The 22,554-nt window shown below is 29.9% G+C and overlaps 5 protein-coding genes across 11 annotated transcripts; 2 read left to right on the plus strand and 3 right to left on the minus strand.

The window, feature by feature from the left end:
- Positions 1-312: 312 nt before the first annotated feature.
- Positions 313-8,436, minus strand: LOC108559849. Of its 3 annotated transcripts, none has more exons than XM_017917218.1 (3): positions 8,380-8,436; positions 751-944; positions 313-538 (listed from the first exon to the last, which is right to left on the minus strand). In XM_017917218.1, the coding sequence occupies exons 2-3, from the start codon at positions 930-932 to the stop codon at positions 334-336; spliced, it is 387 nt and encodes a 128-aa protein (XP_017772707.1). In that variant the 5' UTR covers positions 933-944; positions 8,380-8,436; the 3' UTR covers positions 313-333. The 3 variants fall into 3 exon arrangements, with proteins under 3 accessions (XP_017772707.1, XP_017772706.1, XP_017772705.1); XM_017917217.1 differs by lacking the exon at positions 8,380-8,436 and adding an exon at positions 2,103-2,181; XM_017917216.1 differs by lacking the exon at positions 8,380-8,436 and having other exon boundaries at positions 751-1,313.
- On the plus strand, positions 828-9,419 carry LOC108559846 (harmonin). Of its 4 annotated transcripts, none has more exons than XM_017917214.1 (9): positions 828-912; positions 3,981-4,248; positions 5,653-5,761; positions 6,277-6,301; positions 6,358-6,495; positions 6,556-7,267; positions 7,330-7,518; positions 8,468-8,599; positions 8,654-9,419. In XM_017917214.1, exons 2-9 carry the CDS (start codon positions 3,982-3,984, stop codon positions 9,206-9,208), a joined length of 2,127 nt encoding a protein of 708 aa, XP_017772703.1. In that variant the 5' UTR covers positions 828-912; position 3,981; the 3' UTR covers positions 9,209-9,419. The 4 variants fall into 4 exon arrangements, with proteins under 4 accessions (XP_017772703.1, XP_017772700.1, XP_017772701.1 ...); XM_017917211.1 differs by lacking the exon at positions 828-912 and adding an exon at positions 2,127-2,221 and having other exon boundaries at positions 8,654-9,418; XM_017917212.1 differs by lacking the exon at positions 828-912 and adding an exon at positions 2,264-2,540 and having other exon boundaries at positions 8,654-9,418.
- A 305-nt stretch (positions 9,420-9,724) lies between these two features.
- LOC108559845 lies at positions 9,725-13,372 on the plus strand. Its single transcript, XM_017917210.1, has 13 exons — positions 9,725-9,851; positions 9,906-10,144; positions 10,202-10,390; positions 10,462-10,679; positions 10,738-10,885; positions 10,939-11,169; positions 11,240-11,394; positions 11,455-11,594; positions 11,652-11,822; positions 11,890-12,164; positions 12,215-12,381; positions 12,671-12,840; positions 12,905-13,372. The coding sequence occupies exons 1-13, from the start codon at positions 9,725-9,727 to the stop codon at positions 13,303-13,305; spliced, it is 2,631 nt and encodes an 876-aa protein (XP_017772699.1). The 3' UTR covers positions 13,306-13,372.
- A 75-nt stretch (positions 13,373-13,447) lies between these two features.
- On the minus strand, positions 13,448-14,785 carry LOC108559848. Its single transcript, XM_017917215.1, has 3 exons — positions 14,065-14,785; positions 13,778-14,015; positions 13,448-13,723 (listed from the first exon to the last, which is right to left on the minus strand). The coding sequence occupies exons 1-3, from the start codon at positions 14,559-14,561 to the stop codon at positions 13,478-13,480; spliced, it is 981 nt and encodes a 326-aa protein (XP_017772704.1). The 5' UTR covers positions 14,562-14,785; the 3' UTR covers positions 13,448-13,477.
- Positions 14,786-16,087: 1,302 nt separating this feature from the next.
- On the minus strand, positions 16,088-18,702 carry LOC108559830 (zinc finger CCCH domain-containing protein 11A-like). 2 transcript variants are annotated; one of them, XM_017917188.1, is made up of 7 exons: positions 18,506-18,702; positions 18,196-18,286; positions 18,018-18,137; positions 17,817-17,961; positions 17,693-17,761; positions 16,778-16,906; positions 16,088-16,722 (listed from the first exon to the last, which is right to left on the minus strand). In XM_017917188.1, the coding sequence occupies exons 2-7, from the start codon at positions 18,262-18,264 to the stop codon at positions 16,103-16,105; spliced, it is 1,152 nt and encodes a 383-aa protein (XP_017772677.1). In that variant the 5' UTR covers positions 18,265-18,286; positions 18,506-18,702; the 3' UTR covers positions 16,088-16,102. The 2 variants fall into 2 exon arrangements, with proteins under 2 accessions (XP_017772677.1, XP_017772676.1); XM_017917187.1 differs by lacking the exon at positions 18,506-18,702 and adding an exon at positions 18,389-18,462.
- Between the last annotated feature and the right edge of the window lie 3,852 nt (positions 18,703-22,554).

Here is a 22,554-nt window from a genome sequence, read left to right on the forward strand (position 1 = left end):
TAATTTTAATTAGTTTTTTACATGCAAAAATCTGTACATTGGAGTTTAATATATCATGAATACATTTTATTGTCAAACCTTTACCAACATTGATAAATTAACTATGCAATTTACTCGTAAATGGAAAATTTATCCCAAAGTAATACATAGATTATATAATTGATAACTAATTTAGTAATAGAATTTCATAGTATCATAATTTTACTTTAGTTTAATTGTAATTAAGATTATATTGCGTTTTACTACTAAACGATTATTTGAAATAAACGTATAATTAAAATTCATTATTTACATAATATATATATTTAAAAATATTAAAATAATATTTTATTATTAATATGTATTATATTCATTAGGTACATATTTAAGTCCTGGAAGATATCCAACCTTGCAGCAATTTCCTTTTGTGCTTTTTACGCATAATGTAGAACCCATCACAGCTCCATAAATTAGAGCAAAGTATAATAATATTAGTGTGCATAGTATTCCCAAAAGCATATATCTATATCTGTACAAACATCCAGTGTAAGAATTGCACCTAAAAAATAAAACATTTTATATAAATTATTACAATTTGTTTGTATTTTATTATAATGGAAGAACCAGAAAGATGATAAATTAATTAGTAGATTAATTAATAGACCAATGAAAGTAGTCGATTAATAATAATTATATAAAATTGAATATGTGTTTAGTAAATATAGGTATGTTTTACATAATTCAGTAATTGAACACAAATTAGTAACGCACCATTTTACATCGACCAAATATAGCTTTACACGTTTATCCACTCCTCTAATTTGATGTCGTACCAACTTAATTATTTGGCATTTGTGGTCACCGAAGCCCAATAGTCTTGTGTAATCCAAAGTGTTATCGTCTTCTATGGAGTCGGCAGAATACGAATGGAAGGTTTTATCATGAATATCCATTCAACTGATGTTCTGCAATTGTCATTTTGTAAAGACAGCTGCCGTTGCTAAGATAATTTAATAATCATATTTATTCCTAATCTCATTCCATTGAATTTATGTTTACAATTCGAGAATATTCGAGGATTATTTATTCTTTAAGTAGTTTCTATTCACATTAAATTGTGCGCCTCGCAATAAAGACGTAATCGAAATGTTTTTTTAGAGTCCTCGAAAACGGGTATTGTTTCATGAGTTATTACGGTAAAATGTGAAATTATTTAACGAGCGATTATCAACAGAAATTCCAAATTTTTGAAAATCTATCACAGTACAAACTGAGCACCGTCTTGAAAATCAATGTCTATAGAAATGATTTTTTATTTGATTGACCAGATGAAAAGCAACATAAATTCAAAATAAATACTAATGTAAAATATAAGAAGAAAAACTGCTGTTAATAGTCATTTGTATATTATTGTACAATAAATTATGTTTATTATTATAACTAAAACTATGAAAAAAAGTATGTAAATAAATAAATATAACTAAATATTTTTGTATTTCTGCCCAAATTTGTTTCTATAAATACTTAAATAAACTATATACATATTAAAATCTAATTCAATAAGATGTAATTGATATTTTAAAATAATAGGTGTACGTATCATGAGTTGACACAATTAGTTTCCGCAACAATCTGTAATGCTTTGAGTATGCAATAAATATTAAGATATTTTCTGAAAATAAAAATTGTTATTTCTTTAATTAATTTTTACTGGAAGCAATAATTATTTTTAAGTAATAATTAATTTTATTATAATTTAATAATATATTTTATCATTGAAAATGTAGTACTATATTTACTTTCTTAAAACTATCCCATTAATTAAACTTATTTTTTAACTTGAAATGCAAAAAATAATAAACAAAATTTATTGCAATGTAAACATTATTAGTAATTCATATCAATATTAAAAAATGTCATGTTGTCCAGAGTTATAAACCATGGTCTTTCTATCTGTGAAGTTAACATTATACAAAATATAGATGACACAAATAATTAATTGGGACCAACCGTTCAAAAATTATTTAGTTATATTTAATATGACATTCCTTCAATCTATCCAAACAGATAAACTATGATTAAATATGCAATAGCATTATGTCGAAAGGGACTGTTTTATCTACCTTAAATATAAAATTTCCCTCTATATAAATAATGTGTGAATCAACTTGTGTAACGTAGATATGCAGTATGCGCTTCGCGTTATGTATGTACAGGTGAAGAGAAACCAACATACAAACAGGTATAGTTATACGTATATTTTGTCAGAAGTAGGGGCAACGAAGCATGAACCAGTGCTTCTCCACCATACCACATGTTGATGGCAATGCCTCCAAGTAACCATCAGAACTAGTCTATCCACTATAGACTAAACAACACTTTCCGTGGGTTCATTCATTTTTTTCTTTGTAATTATTAATAGTGAATTGTTCCGCTATCTGGTTCAGTCAATCGATCAAACGACTCAGTGAAAATATAACGATTGTGAATGGAAACGTACATTATTTTAAGTGTAATACGCTAAACAACAGAGCTTAGGATTTAATTAACAATTGACACAAGTATGTACAATAATATATATAACACGGGTTTTCGCTACATATCACGCTTTAATTACTTTTTCCCAGAATCGTTAAATTTCGAATTATGCAATTGTTCGTTTTCTATATAATTTTCTATTCCGATGAAAGCATTATATTTTACATTAGTAATGTAAGATAAATATTTAAGTTTTTCTATCAAAGTGCTATCGATCGAAGCCTTCCTGTAAAAAAATATATTTTTCGTATATTATAAATAATAATTTCATATTGTTATATATTTTATTTCCACTTGAATATATATTCCGTATTTCAACCATTTTCTTTTTATTCAAACTATTAAAAACATATATTCTTATTGAGAACTCAGTATTGCATTATTATGAATTTGTTCGCCAGAGCGTCACAAATTTAAGTAATTTCTCATTATTAGTGGATGTATTGCATCTATCAGAGCGAAAAATAATTGAGTTACAAACAAGGCTATTGTAATTATATCAATATTGGGAATAACTGTGATTATCTTTGCAATTCATATAGATAATGCTGAGGATAATCTCAGGGTTTTCGTATATATGTTAAAAATTAACATTTGATCATAAATTAAAATATTAGCAGTCTTTATGATAATTATCGATTACATCGATGTGAACAAATGAATTTGTCTGATTAGCATAACACAAAGTAGGTTTTTCTTAAGTATATTTGATAATTATAAAATATATTTTAAAATCTAAAAGGTGTGTCGGGTGAACCTGCAACCACTTGCCGAATTTCCAAAACAACTGCCGCCCGAGGAGTTTATAAAAGTAGGACCTCGTGAGAAAGTGTAAATACCTCCTCACACGTACAGTTATTTATACCAATGCCTTTTTTTTACTGTAATTACCATAAACCGATTATTTATTAAAATCTGAAAACAATAAACACGAGTTTTGAATGGGTTAACTTAAATATAACACATTAATATTGAATCGTATAGCTTTCATCAATGATCACTTGCTCTTAATAAAATATTTTAAGAAGCAACTTTCACTGGCACGAGAACACGATCTCTACTTTTAGTTTTAATTTATAAGTAAGTTTAGCTAGTCATAAGTAGGACTAATATGTTTGCTTTCAATATAAATCAACAACTTTTATTATATATAATGTGAAATAGGATTGAACGGCATCGACGATGACGATCAATGCGCATTTTCTCATGCTCCGAGAGAGAAATTGTATGGGCAACTTAAAGCATAAACTGATTGTTTTCTCTGAACGTGCAAATTTTTGTGACGAGAAAGTATTTTGTTTCTAAGAAGTTGAAATACTACCGCAAATCTTTCCTAATTGTTAATTTCTATGTAAAATATTTTTAATATTCATATTATTTTGTATTGTTTTGTTGTAAAATGAATTCAATTGTATTGTGTTACTCATTAAAGAATATTTTAAATTTTGTCATTAATTTTTTAGTATGTTGATGATGGACTACAAATCGCAATATACGGCCTCGGTGATAGGATCGGATACATTATCTGATAGTGCAGCAAGTAGACAGCCAAGCAGGATTCGTACAATTAGACTTGTGCGGCCAAACTATGGTGCATTGCCTACCACAGGATTGACTTGCAGACACGGCCCCAATCTTGGATTCAGCATCAGAGGTGGTAGAGAACATGGCACTGGATTCTTTGTATCTCAAATTGAATTGGGATCCGTAGCCCATCGTCAAGGTTTAAGAGTAAGTTTCATATTTACATTATAAATTCAAGGAATATAAATTAAAATTCAAGAAAGTGGCAATTAATGCAAAAAAATAATAGAAATACATATTTAAATGAAAAATGAAGATAAAAGGCGCTGCGATTACACATTTGCATATGCAAAATCAAAATCGATGATAAATAATTATCGTCTAAATTGAATAAATCATGTAGTAAGTATGAAAACTACATTAAACTTGAATAAATATTAACAGTACATAATAAAAGATTCACTCGGTATGTTAACATTTCGTGATCGACAATAACGGTTTGATCTTTTTTCCTAAGTTTGCCTCACGATTTGTAAAAGGTTGGTGTGTTAAAGGTGCATATTTGTTTTTCCTATAACGCAATCAATTTACATTCAAATAATATATAAATTCAATATTATTACAGGTATAAAATTTATAACATATTTTACTTAATTACTCGAATATAATCATTGTGTTCTATATTATCATAATCATATCATATTCAGTGCCCGTTACCAAAACAGACTGGAATACCACCCCAACAATCTCGCGTTATCCCTCCTAGACAATAGTGACACCCCCCAAAGACACAACACTCTCGACGAGTTTTATAGTGCCGTCAAAATCAATTTTTATTTGGGTTGTTATTGTCATTGAATTATTTCTTTTTAGTTAAATTTATAATTGTTTATAGGAAGATTTCCGATGGGAAATCGTTCCGCTCCATGCTTTTATTTTTTTTTCTGTTTTTATTTTCTCTTTTTTTGTCTTGGCCAGAAACATTCAACTGCCAAAGATGTTGGCAGGTTGTGAATGAATAATAAAAGTTAAAAAAAAAATAAAAATATTATCATATATGAAGCAGCTAAATTAAATAATGTCATTAAATAAATATTTAGTTACTTAACTATAATGTATTGTATATATTAGTTGCATAGTGTATAATTAGGCATTCCAGGCAATGCCTATGCGATCAGTAGTTTGCTGAAAGTTAGGAGAATTGTCTATTAATATACTGGAACCTTGAATCTTACTAACTTTTCTATGATACAGCCTTGGTCTTGGATGGCAACATTAAAAATGTCTTGGGCTATAAACAGCAGTTAGGTAGCTGATGATAGGAGGATGAGAGTACAGTACATTATAAGATTTGCACATCTCAGTTGCAACGGATAATTTTCTTAAAAATTACTTGGTGGGGTATATATGATTATTATTTTTATATAACTTACCTAATTCTACGCTATATTATATTGATTACTAGGAATGCCTTTATTATACACTTTGCAGTTAATAGCAAACCAACCGATATTATGATAAATTTAATGTCATAAGCTGATAATTTACAAATTTTGTTAAATACAAAAATATTATGTTAACATTTTATAGCTATTAAAAATTACTTTCTAGATCGGTGATCAAATCATTCGTGTAAATGGATTCACCGTAGACGACGCCATTCATAAAGAAGTTTTGCAGTTAATTTCAAACTTCGTTCATGTTTCGCTCAAAGTCCGAAGTAAGTACTGAATTAATTATATACTAGAAATGAAATTAAGCGGTTTATTTTCGTATCGATTACATCATCAATAATATGCTTCGAGAAATGCAAATAGTTCAATGATGGACATAAGGAAGAAAGTCGGGTACCTCATTTAAGTCTACAATATAAATACATTGACATTTCATTAAATAATTTAATAATTATTAAATTAATAAATTGAATATGAATATTACTATCATAATGCTACGATGGTATATATTTAAAATGTTGTTGCAGTAAAAGTAGGAATTCTATAGTTATGCATGGTATATGGAATGCCGATCTTTTAATAGAAAGGCAGGCGTTTGTGGTATGAGATAATTTTGTTATGGTTCGATGATTCTATGTACCTGCAAACCGTGGATATAAATGATTGATTTGTCTGACTGATATAAATTTAAAAAATAATATTTTCAGAATTATGCTTTAATTTGGAAATTTTAATTCCAAAATTTAACAAAAAAAAAGTATATAAGATTTTTATTTTTCAGGTGTCGGTATGATTCCAGTTAAAGAGTAAGTAGAATTTTATTTAATAAAACTTCACTAACTTATATAATTATATTATTTAGCAAGCACACAGATCCACTTAGTTGGCAAATCATATCAGAATGCAATTCCTCTACAAGATCATCCCCTCAACTAGGCGAAAAAAATCAAGATGTTATGATTAACATTTTAGTATCGCCGCGCTCAAAGCTTGGATGTGGGTAAGTGGACTAAATATTATGATAGTAACACGATTGACCATTGTTTTGTTTTTAAATTAGTATATGTAAAGGACCAGAGTGGAAGCCTGGCATTTTTATTCAATTCACGAGGGAGGGGGGAGTTTCCAGGGAAGCAGGTCTCCGACCTGGTGATCAGATATTATTCTGCAACAATGTAGATTTCACTGATATTTCCTTCAGTGAAGCAATACATATAATGAAAGCATCACATAAATTAGACTTAATTGTACGGAAATCGGCAGGTTCAGAACTGTTTCCGGGTGAATCGAGTGGATATAACAGTTCAGCGAGTTCGGTTACGGGCGATCAGAGTCCTTCCTGGTCAGAATCCAAGCGTCTTTCTATTGTAAAAGAGGAGTCTTTAGTTTTAGAAGATAGATTGACTAATTTGGAGAGGCTTAAGTGCAAGAAATGGGAAAAAATGGAATGGGAAGATTTGGAAGTAGAAGATAAATTCTATTACAAACCAACAATTATTAATTTATCGGAATATGGTACTACAATTAAGAATAACGGTTCACAGTCTTCTAGTCTAAATTTAATAGAAAACAGCAATAAATACGCAGGAATGAATTTAGTACCAAATCAACATGAAATCAAAACAACCATTAATGGATTATACGAAGAACAATCAAAAAATAAAACAAATAAATTAAGTAAAACACCTTCTGTTAGCAGTTTAACAAGTATGCAATCGACGACAACTAGTCTATCTAGTGCAATTTCACAAGAACTGCAACGTAGATCGGAGGTAATAAAGATTGAAGATTTCATTTTCTACTAAGAAACTTAAAATGTTATATTTGTTTTCAGAAAAATAGAAATAAAAATAAAGAAGCAAGTATTGATGATAAGATGCAAATTAATAAAATGTTGCGCACTTCTAATTCCGAGAAGCAACAACAACACAATAAATTAATGGATGAATTTAAAAAGGCCCACAGGAAAATGTTCAAGTCTTGTGAGAATTTGGAAACGGAAAGTAATTCACCAACAGATTTGGTAAGTTGTCTTCTGAGAATTAGTGAATGAAATATTATGATAATATAAAAAAAATGTCCAAACATATTATTCTCACTGACTGGTAGCTTAGGAATCATGCAATTCTCTTATTATAATACTTATAAATTAAAATTCCATCAAACAATACTATTTCTACGGGAAGCGTTCCTACATTTCATAACAATTATACCATGTGCGCACATTATTGTTCACGATTCCGAAATTTGTTGAATTGGATAATACTAATAATAATTTATTGCTTGTACTATTGATGCACAAACCAGTTTCATGGGCTTAATTAGTCGGAAAACATATTTAATATGTATTTTGTGCGAGTTAAATATAATTTCAAAAGCATGTCGGGCTTATCAAAAATGTTATCATTAGCTCATAGAGTAAATGTTGATATATGAGAAATGTAAAATTATTATGTTGAAAAAGTACTATTTTTCTGTTTTTATTTTCTTTTTTTGTATATGTCATAAAACTGTTCAAATCATTGCCATAATTGTGGCAGATTGTGAATGATATATTAAAAAAATGTACTCGAATAGAGAATTAATTTTGTAGAATATTTACACGTAAACATTGCGTCGTTATTGTTATGTAATAAGTAAAATAGACGACTATATACATCAGGATTTCACATTCATTCCGTCAGTTGTTTAGAGCGTTAGTACTGCAACGATGTACATGCATGTATCGTTTATATGCTCATCAACTTGATTTAATTTATATACTTACGAAATGGAAAATACCGAAGTTAAGCCACTTGTAATTATACATACATATCAAGTAAGTAGATTTTGCGGTTACAATAAATATGGCTGAATTATTTTAATTTAATATTTATATACATACTTAAAACAATTATGCGCCTTTATAAAGGTGGTAATCATATATATAATGTAATCCCATGTTGACTTAATATTTAATGTTCCTATTACAGGACCGATCGGAAAATATAAAGATAACAGACAGACTAACAAGCTTCACTACAGAAACTTTACAAACAAAGCCATTGACTCTAACGAGAAATGCCGGGTCGGCTTGTATACTGCCACCTCCACCTCCGCCACCGGTGAGTACATATTTATGTAGTGTACATTTCATATAATAATAAAATTCTCATTAGTTACCAACTTATAATTGCCAAGATAAGAACGACGAGAGTGTTATTGAGAAAGAAAAACATAAGGTTCCTCCTCCGGTTCCTGCCAAAACATCCACGTTATCATTTTATCAACCACCGCCTTGCCCAACGCCAGACTACGACTCACTCAGTATAGACTCCAATATAAACATTGCAAAAAATACATTTGAACAATGCAGAAAATCCAATAAAATCGCAAACAACGATACAGTAGAAATGGTGTCAATTGAATCATCCAAAATGAATAACACTGTACATAATAAACCTATTTTGCCCAATCCTTGCTTTGCGAATGCCGTACAAATGGTTTCATTGAAGACTACAAATGAAGCAAAATCAGTAAGTGTAACGATTGGTGAATATCCAACGGGCAGCACTAGAAAAGTCCCCAGGAAATTTGAATTTCTACAGAACGGAAAAGATAAAATCGATAAAGCAAAAGAACAGCCGATTACAAGTAAACTAGCTTCGGAGTTGGTCCAAACACTGAACAGATCTAATCTGAAGAAGAAGACCGAAACTACAGTAAATATATAATAGACATACAATTGGCAAAAATAAATGCAAATATCATACTTCATTTATTGGCATGTGCTATTATACTACATGTCAATATAACTGAAACCTAAGCAAAAACTATCTGTGTACGATTTTAATGTTTGCAATAATAATAATATTCAGATATTTATTGATAATAATTATAATCACAAAACAAACAAAAAATATCTAACATCATCTCTACTATGAGAAAGATATGTTAGATGTAGTTATATAATATGTACTGTATTTATATATTCAATATATTTAAGTTATATTATAATAAAAACGTATATTATTTATATTGCAAATAAGAAGCATTTGAAACTGTGCGATATTCTTTTTTGTGACATATTTATTATTGTTGAATCAAGAATGTGTAGTTTAACAAAATTGTATTCGTCTGTAAGTGTCATTTTTAAATGTCATTAATGTGTATATGATATAATAGTCAATATATAGTCTAGTATAAAAATAAATAGCAATAATGTTTTGTTATTTCACAAAATTTAAGTCATGTCAATTAACAGAATACAGAAACTGTTATTTTCTGAATATTGCGATTTCGAAGACATGGTTTTAGTTGAAAGTCCATTTGCTGAAACCACGAGGGACGGGAAAGGACTTAGACAAGTACATCTTGGTATGTTGTGTTATATTATATCTTAATACGCATACTATATTTATTTATATTTAGGTTTAACTCCATCAAAATTGGTATTAGCAACGGATATCATACCAATAGCAGAAGATACGTCAGTCACCTACATGGCTGGTGTAGATCCAGATATTGAAACTTTTGAGCTAATTGCAGTTTATCCAATTGATTGTGTTAATTTGAGTGTGTTCCATCGAAGAAAAAGACAATCACTGAAAGCACGATTTTGTAATAACAAAATCTTATATTTCGAGCTGGGTGGTTTCGAGAAACGCAACGTAATTGCAAATGACTTAATAACTAAACAGTATAATTTGCACATTTTAATACATTAGATGTTTTGGAACCTATGGTGTGAAAAGGTGAAATTTTTAAATCCGCAAGATCCTTCTTCGTCGCATTCTGAAACATCTGTTGCCACGTCGACAACAAATAGCACTCTGTACTTGATATCTAGTAAACGTTTTGCAAAGGAAACTGGAGTACAGCTTTGGTGTCGATATGCATCTGCAGATACAATTGGTGTTAGTAATATGAATTTTAGCTCCAGATGTAATAATTTAACTAAGAGAAATATAACATCAAATATTTTTAGATAACGCCGCCAAAATGGACAGATAAGCATCTATATTTAGGTAAACATTTTGATGAATCTCCTTTAAAATATACACCTGGATCTATGCATCCTACAGTCGAACAATTTGTACGTGCGAAAAGAAGGAAAAAAACAATTTTTAATAATAAAGCTCTAATCTCTTCTCTAATCCGCGATGAATTTGGCGACGTTGATGATGATGATGAAGAAAATGATAAGTAAACTAATATATTTATATTAAATGATAATATTTAATCATATTAATCTATCGAATAGTTTTAACTTCATGGCAATTGATGAAAACAAGGCTTTAATAAATAGATTTTCGATGGGCGTTACTGAAAAATGCGAAGCAGCATTGTGTTTACCAAACAAGAAAGTCTCCTCTGATTTTTTAATTAGCGAGGAGTCTTCATCTGTTCAAGTATTTTCAAATTTCAATATCATAAAAAACAACATAGCTTATTTAGTTTCCAGTCTATAGACACTGTGTTGTGTATGCAATTCGAAGAGGAAAAACGTGACAAAGATCTTAACGAAATGGCAGAAACAGCCGTGCAATTATGGGAATTTTACAAAACTTCACCATCGAGTTTGAGTAAACGAGAAAGAAGGCACAGACGGAGATTCGCAATTTCACCGCAGCCCCATTTTTTTCATGGACTTGGACCATGGAATGTTAACCACGGAGAACGATTTTCGTTGCAAGTATAGTTATAACTTTCTTAAACACATTATTCTCATTCTGATTTATTTTTTTCTTTTAATGGATTAAAAGATGAAAAGGGCAGTGTCGGTAGTTGCTATAAAACGGCAACCGTTGGAAGCAGAATTACGATTGTCTATATCAAAACGTCAGCTAATAGCATCCATATCCTGCGAGACTTTATATAAAAATGAAAAATGGATAAATAATAGTAATAACATAATCAGGTCTTATATTATAATATAATGCATATTTATGTGATTACTATTCGAAATATAAAACTTTAGAATGCCTCCAAAGTTACCTATGATACTCTTTTGGACACCAGAATATTGGTACAGACCTAGAAGTGCCAAGGACTCATATCAAGAACTTCAAGAACATATGAAAAAAATTAGATTATATCATCAACGCATAACATCAAAAGGTGAATACTTAAAGAATTTCATAACATATTAATAATATGTGTCTTGTATGTTATTAGCTAGAAAACGTCGTCTCAGTCGTCTCAGTATGTCTTATAGACGACGAAGCGTTGTTATTAAAAGTCCTGATGAAAACACAGATACTGAAACTGATGAAAACACGAAAAGAAATAAATCAAGAAGATTATCATTTGTAGCGGCATTCAGGAATTCGTTCAAGAGCGATAAAGGTAACTGGAAATGTATAGTATCATAATTAATATCTAATAGTGTTTTGTTGTTGTTGGCACCGTAAAGAATTGTACGACAAGGAAACATCGTTGCAGTTCTTAAAAAGGGTTTTGAAAATGGAAATATCCCTAACGGCATGGGATTTTGATTCAAATACATTAGCTTATCAATTGACTTTAATTGATAAAGAACTATTTTTGAAAGTAACACCTTCTGAATTTGGAATTCTATTATGGCAGCAATCTTCAAAAAATGCACCAAACATAGGAGCTTTAATCGCATTTTCACATAGAATAAGCTGCCTTGTCGTTACAGAAATATTGAAAGACGATTCAGAGAAGGTGCTTTGTTTTTCTGATTTAGTATTTATACAATAATAGTAATATTCCAGATACGAGCTAGATTGGTTGCGAGATTAATAAACACGGCTGAAAAGTGTAATAAAATAGCAAACTTTCAATCTTGTCGGAGTGTACTTTGTGGTTTACAGAGTCCCCCAATATATAGGCTATATTCAATGTGGACATACATACGAAAACGGCACTCATCTAAATACGAGTAAGTAATATTATCTTTATTTGTCTATATCAGGAGGTCGGCAACCCGCAGCTCCGAATACGCAAGCAACTGAATAATAATTGCTTTGCGATTCTCTAAATCATTGGTAGTCAACCCTTGTCCGATGCTAAATTAAGTTTCGTCACAGTTGCGTTAAATTCAAATTGTGGAACCGATGGGCGGTTAGAAAATTTTACTATTAACAAGGACTTTGTTTAACAGATAAATATATATCATAATAAAATTTCTTTAGAAATAGATTTTGAATAAATAAATTGTTGTGTTGCAGAACATTTGAAAAATTATGTAGAATATATAGAGATCCGAGATTATCAAACTACCAAAAAACGTTTTATATCGCTAGTAAAGATTCCCCTTGCTTGCCATTTATAGGCGACCTAATTGGAAAATTACTGGACAGAATACCAGAATATGATTGCTCAGTGGCAAATACACTTGGTAGGTATACATACATAAGTTACTTGTATTGCTAAAATTGGGTAGTTATTTCATATATTTTCAGGAATTAAAATAGCAGTTAAGCAGAAAAAAACTATTTTAACGGGTGACGAAAAAAGAGACGATATTCCGTCGTTGCTAAGAAAGTTACTGAGTTCAATGAAAATGTGGCAACCAGAGCCCGATAAAGATGAATGTAAATGTGATATAATCCCTGGGAATGAGAAAATAAATCAGTTTAAGAGTTTGTCGGATTATTACAAACCGCTCGACTACTACGAAGATAATAGACTGCAATGCCTGGAAGAGAGCATAGAATTGTTAGAAAAATATCAAAAATCTGCTTCACACTACATTTACACAAAGAATGACTTAGCTAGAGAGTATTTATTAAAAGCAAGGTATAGAGAAGATAAAGAGAATTTTGCTCATTCTTTCACTATAGAAGCCCTAAATACTGATTAGTTATTATTAGGGTAATAAAACTGTATTAGTAATTGGACTTCAACAAATATAATCTATCTTAACTTAATAAAGGTGAAATGGTTATTAGAATAATTAACAATTTATCTTAATATTATGTAATTTATTTTAAATAAAGTTGAATTGTTTAAAAAACAAATATTAAATTCAAATATCAATTAAAGAAATCTTCAACCTCTGCTAATTCTCTTTCTTTTGCCTGTTCATGAGCCCATCGATTTTCTGCAAGTTTATCACTTAGTGTCCATTTATGGTGATAAATTGGGGATCTGCAGGTGGGACATTGTTTATTGCCAAAAGGTGGTGTTTTCATGTATTTAATCAAACATTGCATATGATACAAATGACTACAGTATATTCTCTCAACATGCTTTGGACCATTTTCATTTAATTCCAGGTCCTACAAATATAGTATATATATATAATTGATATAAGTTAATTAAAACTAAGGTACCTTAGGATCAACGGTGAAACAAATGTCATTGCAGTATTGACAGTTTTCATATGGCAATCGTTTAATGCAATCTATTAGAAATTCAGATACTTTTTGCAAAGAAGCACTTGCTTTAAATATTGGTTCATTCCTTTTTTTCCTCGCAGGGGGTTCTACACACTTTCTTGCAATTTCTTTAGCTTGATGCAACATGTGACGATAAAATGCTGGTGGAAAATTTGTCTCAACACTTTCAATACTATAAGAAATGAGTTGTTAATACTGTTGATTACAAATATATTACTTACAAAACAGTCTCATCTGGATATTTATCTGGAACCTGTAGCTTGAAATTATTAAAATAATTACCATTTGTTATTCTTATAACAACTTGTGATGTTCTTTGTTTTAATTTAATTACTTCATTTGGATCAGAGAGTTGAGATTTGAGGGCATTTATTTCATCATAGCAGCAACACAACGGATTCTCATCAAGAAAATTTCGAAGAAATATTAATATAGTTAAAATTTGTGGTTTACCCAAAATTTTCTTGGCTTCATGTTCACAAACACTTGTCAAACCAATTAATAATTTTTCAGACAGAGTTTTACTCTTCAACTCAATCAAAATTGGCGTTTTTGGATAATTATTTGTAAATTGCATACATGATACAATCGTTTTGAAAGCTGTACATTTTATTTCAACACGAACCATGTACCGAACACACGAGACCAGCCGTGAACCTTTAATTTTCTGTTCACACAGTTTCTTAATTTCGGATAACTCATCGTCAATAATTCCCATATGTAAATTAAAACAAATTTACAAGTTTGTTATGCACTATCATAAGCACTTAATTAACCTAATATATTAAAGTACACATATAACTTATTTTAAATATATATGGAGAGTATTCTTCTTATTTTATTACAGATATGTTTCGATCAATTAGGATTTGATGACAAGATGTATGATAGTAGAAAAATGACACAAGTCGAAGATAAGCGGTTAGGTCCACAGCTTTTATTTTAGAGATACATCTCCTTAATTTACAGACGTATTTATTTCCTTTTCCACTCTAGTTAGCACCAGCGGTTGCCAACATTTTTGATCTTATGGATCACTAAAATGTTAAATCCCGCGGAACACTAAACTTAAAATATTGAAGCCCACGGACCACTACCATGTTTTTTTTCATAAATATAAGATTCTAAACATGAAATGCTACTTACACTTTTTCGGGTTTAACAGGCTCCACAATTTTGTTGGTTTCTGGTAATCGAACCAACAACCGTTCGTATCAGATTTTCGTGATACAGGCTACCATTGGCTACCATAGCCACACAGTAGCCGTGTGACTATGTACACTTGTTTTTACACTGGGCCTTTAATAAACACATAACGTAATAAGGCGAAATTTGGTAAAACGCAGAATCAAAATATAATAAAAATTGTAATTATATTCAATTTACAGCATCAAAATTATCTCGCAGGCCACCGGTTTGCAACCGCTGCTGTAGTACATCGGCACTCATTCCGAGGCGCTACAATGGCGTCAAATAATTTAAATTTTGGATAATTTCTAAACAATGCAAAAATTAAATAAGCTTACTTTCCAATAAACGGAATATAGTAGCGTATCTAAGACTATGCTTCAGTTTTATCCAAGTGTCCAAGAAATATACATAAATTTTTCTTGGTGAAGATAGTTTTGAAATTGTCAGTGTCTTTTATTTGTCATTAAGTAGGGTAACATGAGTGTTATTCGGTTAGGAAATTGATTATAAATTAATAAGGAAATATAGTAATCAAACTGGTTTTAAACACTCAAGAGACCAAGTCTCATGAAAATCCTGTGGCTAGATACCAATGTGATGGGGCAGTTTAAAAATAGCACTAAGTGTAATTTAAATTCTGATCATTTCCAACAAAACCTTTTAATAATTAGTACTGTACAATAAGGTGTATACCTGTGAGATTTAAACTAAGTAACAAAATTAAATTCAATGGAAGTAATTTCCTTTGGTTTACCAGACCAAATACTTGACAAAAGTTTTTAATTTTATGTTAAATATTGTTATTATAATAGTTTCTTAAAATTGTATTTTGTAATATCTGTCGCCCACTGATAAATAAATACCATTTACAAATTTTATGTTTTTGTAAAACAAGTTATTTTATTGGAATTTTTTTAAAAGATAATTTCGTATTTTTTGGTCATTTGTTAAAATTCTCAGATATTTTACAATAAATATATAAAATAATGTTCATACATTAAGGTTAAAAAAACTATATTTTATAACAGTGTATAAGTTAATCTATATTTTACTTAAAAATGTATTAATTCAATCATTTAATAAATTGTCAATATCTTTTAAAATATCTTCCTCGGCTTTCAAATTAACTGAACCCATTTCGTAATCGTCATCTTCCAATAATAAATCGTCCAACTTGTTGGAATCAAACCTAACAATACTGCTGTTATAACTTTCATTATTGTTTGTACTATCATTACTTTGGTTTCTGATTACAGGTGATACAACACATTGAATACGACTTGATTCTTCTGAAGATCGCCCTTCAATCTTCGATGTGCTGCTTACTTCTGAATCAGAATAATCCAACTTTACTAACTTTGCATAAGGTTCTTCGTTTTCGAAGCATTTTCTTTTTGCCGTCTTGTTTTCCAATTCTACAATTTCATTTAAAGAATATACTTTTGTATGGTCTAATTGTTCGATGTTTCGTTTTTTATTTAAGACAATTTTTTGCTTTCTAGCTGGCACAACCTCGATTGGAATTAATTCGACGTTCCTTTGCTTGCGCTTCCTTATTTCTTCTAGGGAAAGAATTTGAATTTTACTGATGTCATTCTCCGTACTTTCTTGCTGCTTGCTACTATTAATTCGTCGCATTATTCGAATTCGGATTTTCTCGGCGTCTAAATCTTCTTTTTCTGTAGAATCTAGTGAACAATATAAGTTATTTTCATGCATAATGTGGGTCTTAATTACACATACCTGCATATGAGTAATATGCTGCAGATTCTGCTTGTATCTTCTCTAATTTTATTTCTTCTAATGTTTTAATATTTACTATTCGTTGTTTTTTAGTAGGAGATTGTGTAGGGGCGGACTCATTATCAGACTCTGCAAGAATACACGACTTGTTATTTAAGTACAAAAATAAAACATTTTTTAACATACTTGTTAAAGAAAATATTGTACATAATGGTAGTGCATTCTTGCAGAGACTATCATTGGTTTCGTCAATTCAATAGAAAACAAGATTGTATTTGCTTAGAAATTTGTATAATATATAAATAGAGATATAACAAATATATTCCATAACAAAATATCGTCAATTCAAAAAAATATGCTATACATATTGACAAAAAAGAATACCAATAAAAGCCCCCAAATTGAAACCCGCTCATTTTTACTTTTATTATTGATGCTTAACGTTTTTGGTTTCATTTATTTAGCAAAATAAAAAAAAAAAACATTTAATAACATAAAACCTACTCATTTTCAATACTTCTTATAAATACAATAAACATTTATCATTGAAATATGTCTTTCTTTTGTGCTACAGAAAAAAAATCAAGAATGCACTGTTATAACAAAATAATATTAATTCCTTATATAAAAATAATGCAGAAAAAAAATTCTTCATATCACAAATTATAAGCAGAAAATAAACTGCTTCAAAAGGAACTTACTATATACAACTTTTCAACTAAAATGTAAATATAAAAAAAATATCTTAATTGAGTATTGGACAAATAAAATAAATGAAAAGAAAAAGAAATGTAACTCTTACATGCATTTTGAACAAGATATATGAAATTATATTGAATTATAAAGTAACGAAATATATAAGGAAAAGAAAACGAACCATTGGCAAAATACAATCTCAATTACAAAGTCTCATACCTTCTTCAAAATTCACAACTAGAGGATCAACTACAGGTGCATAGTTATCATTTGATTTACTGCATAAATCTGAAAATGGAAAGCAACTTCAGAATTATAAAGAAAATATGTTGCTTTCACTAACCAATTTCCTTAGGGTCCGGAGACTTAATGTCACTTGATTCGCCATCACTAAGAGCCTTTGATGATGCATGCATAAATGGACAGTGAGGTTTCTTACAACCTCCTGGTTGTGCTTCCCAATAACATGGGATAGATTTTCTATTTTTCTAAAACAAACAGACATGAATAAAGGTCCATATGGATAATGCAAAATTAAATTTACTCTAAGCTCCATATGTCTGAAATTACAATGTACGTTTATACATTTTCCTTCTTTCCAAAATGAGCATGTTGTTTCACATCCCAAAGCTGATGGTTCATGTCTGAAAGTACAATTATCACCCTGTAAACAAAATAAATTAAACTAAATATGCATATTTAACTGTGTGAGTGTATCATACCTTTGTACAAGTGGAATAATAATAAAAATAGCAATCGTTATTTTTTCTGGGAGACTCTAGATCCGTCATCTTGTGGAAGAAGTTATCCAAGCTGTAAAACCCAAAGACCACATTTAGTTTGAGGTTATGTTAAAGAACAAATTAAAATAGCGAATTTATTAATAGACAATAATCAACATCTTAATAGGTTTACCAATAATAATCTTCTGGCATTTTGCTGAAGTAAAATAGCGATATTTAAATGAATTTAAAATGAATTTCAATCTTTCATATGTTAGAATACATGTGTATATTTTTTTTTGACACTTACCTTAAAAAACACTGCAAATTTGTCGTTTCCTTTTTTTATTGAATGAATCAAAATGCACAGCACAATATATTTATACCTCTACAAACTAGAATGGCTATTAATGCCTCTTAAACAATTTGATAACCAAATAATAAACTCTGAAACTATTGGTAGCCAACTTAATACAACCAACGATATAGCACGACCTCCCTTCACTTCGGCAATGCTACGAATTAATACATAATATCCAACGTAACCAAATGACGCGGGAAACTTTAAAAAATATTTATGAATTGTGTGTTTGTATTATTTATTTATTCGAACGTCATATACAGACCAAATAATTTCGAGAATAAATAAATAGAGAAGAAGATAAATATGTGTTTAAAATGACTAACAACATAGTAGGTACTGCCACATAAAAATTAGTTAAATAATTTAAAACACAATTACGAACTCTTCACGAGCCAGGACCTGCCTGCAATTCATACATTTAAGGAAGGTCTCGGTAGGATGATTAAAATTACGTAATGGTTAAACACCGCTATACAAAAGAATAACATTTAAAAAGCAGATTGTGAGATTCTCACGAATTTTAGGATAGATCTATAAATCTGGGAACTCTCTGTTGATAGCAGGGTACAGATGGACGTTGGAAATTACAAATTTTTTGTACTGTGATCATTCTGAAGAATAGCATAGTGGCTATATATGAATATGCGGTTAATTGATTCTGCCATATCACAGGTACAATTTGTGGCCAGATCGCAGTCTAATTCCAGTCTAGCAAACCACAGTCTTGATTCTTAAATGCCATGAAAAATATTCTCTACCTTTGGTGATTGCCTCCCTCTCATAGTACCTCTGCTATCTGTTTGTTTGGTCCACACCTATACTAGCTTAAATATTAGAGTATGCGACCCTTGTTTCAGTTAGTTCTTTTTGGTGACCATAATTTGCCACCTTTATGTTCATCTATCTGAGTCGCTCTAACAGAATTTTAATTATTAAAATAAGGGCATTTACTTTGTGATAGAATCTGAAAAGATGACTTTGGGACAATAATATTTATCTATCAGACATACGGCTCTGTATATCGCAAAAAGTTCCGCTGAAGCCAAGTCCACTAGGCGACCGTTCTCCTCAACATTGAATCCCTCAATATATAAACTATATGCCACAGACCTTGGGCCTCGTTGAGCTGATCCATCCGTATAAATTTTAATATACTGTTTCCACCTAACTTGTTTAAAACATGAAAAGTTCTGAGTTGTTTCCTGCACAAGGATATGTTAGTACGTTTTATCGGATCTCCTCCATCAGAATTGTAGTGCCAAATTGAAGAAACTATATCCCTGGGTATATAATTTGACCACTGATTTGTTATATTGTAGGCTTCGATGAGATGTAGGATACCTTTACTTGGCCAATAAGGTTTGTATCCAAAATAGAAGGCTCGTTGGATTGCACTGAAGGGAGTGCAATCTCCCAATGCCACTAATATACATAGATATTTTTGGGTGCAGCTTTTCCATCTGATTTTGAGGAGAACCCCTCCCACCTCAGCATTTAAAATATTAATTGAGCATGACCGGAATAAACCCAACACGACTCTAATGATTTTATTTTGACTTCCCAAAAAAACAAGTATATAAAGGAGGCGTACTCTAGTTTGTAGCACATAAACACTTTATAAAAAATATGCATAGTAAATGGATCCAAGCCCCATCCGAACCCAGATATAGTTCAAAGCACGTTGATACCAGAATCTCAAATATGTTTGGTCCACTGCAATATATTATTATATCATCTGCATATCCGAGGATCTCCACTACTTCCACCGCTATGACTTCCGAATCTTGTAGATATATATTCAATAAGCTGTTCTTCCCTTCAACTTAGTGTCTTTGATTTTTACAAAAGTCTCCCCATAGGCAAGACTAGACTATTTCGTACGTTAATTTGTTTTAGTACGGATTTCAGGATTGATATGGACACATTATTCATAAAGAAAACAACCATTGGGACGGGACGAAACTAGCGTAGATGTCAGCCAACAAGGTGGCAATGTTATCCTGTAAGCCTGGAGTAAATGTTAGCAAGAATTCTCCCTTCCAATCTCTATTTGGTCCATCATGGCTCACTAACTTTACAGATTGTCCTCTTCTACCCCTGATTTTCCTCCGTTGAGAATCCCGGTTCAGGGTCTCGCAGAAATTATGAAAACTCTCTCTTCTTTCATTTCAGGAGTTCGGGGAGGCGATAACCAAAACCAAAATGTTGGGATTATTGGACACATTCCGGCTGTTGGAAAACTGTAGGTAGCTCAAGGTATTTTCCCTTGTTATTCTTATTCCGACCTGGACGGCATAAAAGCGACTTTGCATATCTTCGGTGGAATTATTTTCATTTTACTTTTGTTGGATGCGTCCACCACACGCTCATTCTTCCGTTTTCTGGACCAATAAGTGCGAGGCCCGATTGAATTTCTTTTTCGGGGCCCCTCAAACTTTAAATAACAAAATGAATTAACAGTTAGAATTTACATGTTTAAATATAGATTTTAAATATTTATTTAAAACAAAATCCAAAATCTAATTATAAAAAATCTATGTAAGTGGAATTTTTATTTCTAGTTATTGTAGTTGTGTATGGCCATTTTTTTTTAAATAAGAACAGTTTTCTATAAAAAAATTACTAGAAAATCATAAAATTTGAAATTTGAATTTTTTTGGTCAGAATAAAAATTAAAATTCAATTAAAATTAAAATGGAAACGCAAAATATTACATTTTTCTTGCAAAAACTTGCATTAGATAAACGATAGACACATTTATAGAAGATTGTGAAAGATTATTTAGAGATAAATCAATTTTAAATATAGAAGAGCAGCTTATTTTAAGAATTTGCTCAAGTTTTAGAGAAGAAGCAGAAATTTTAGTTAAAGGAAAGAATTATAAAACTTGGAATGAATTAAAATATTCATTATTAAATAAATTTGGACCAGTCATTGATATTGCTTATTGGAGGATTAAATTATATCTGTCCCATCAGCAAGTTGACGAATCAGTTTTTTCATATTACTATAGAATTAATAAGATTTCAAATAATGTTAAAAATAGTATCCATCACACATTTAATTCTGATATTGCAGAAAGGCATGATGAATTACTAAAATTGGAATTACTAGAATATTTTAAATTAGGTCTTATTCCTGAAATTAGGGAATTCGTGTCAGTTAAAAATCTAGATTCAATGGAAGATGCATTAAAATTTGCTGAAAATAAAGAAAATCAAATCAAAAAACAAATTCGCCAAGATAATTTATATTTAGAATAAAAAATGTTTGAAAATATATGTAATGAACGCAACTTAAATTTTGACCAGGAAAGGAAAATTAATGAAAATGAACGTAAATTAAATTTTGATCAGGATATTAAAATTAATGAAAATCATATTAGTAATAACAATAAAAAACGTTATAGTTTTAATCATTGTAAAATTAAATTTGAAAAATGTTTTATTTGTGGAAAAAATAATCAAAAGAGCTGTTATTTCAGACATAATTATAAAATGATAATTAAAAATAAAAACAAATATACAACTCATGATAGGGAAAATATAAAAGAATATATTCCAATAAAATTTAAAATTAAAGAAAATAAAAGTAATGGACCATCTGTAACATTTAAATTAAATATAGGCAATAAAAAGGAAACAAATTTTTTAATTGACACAGGATCCGATTTAACTTTAATTAAAGAAAGTAAATTAAATAAATCATGTGAAATAACTAAAGATATTACTTCAATTGATAGTATTGATGGAAAATTTGAATCGATTGGTAGTTGTCAGGGAATTATTCAAATTAATGACAAATTGTTTAAACATAATTTTATAGTAGTACCGGATTCTATAGATTTATTGTAGACGCGATATTAGGAATGGATTTTATAAATAAATTTAATGTACATTTGGACTTCACAGATGATTCATTTTTGATAAATGGATACAGAATTAAAATAAATATATAAAAATTAAATATATTAAAAAAATACTTTAACGCCAAAA

The sequence above is a fragment of the Nicrophorus vespilloides genome, unplaced genomic scaffold, assembly GCF_001412225.1.
Source record: "Nicrophorus vespilloides isolate i.1.1-1 unplaced genomic scaffold, Nicve_v1.0, whole genome shotgun sequence".
Classification (NCBI taxonomy): domain Eukaryota; kingdom Metazoa; phylum Arthropoda; class Insecta; order Coleoptera; family Silphidae; genus Nicrophorus; species Nicrophorus vespilloides.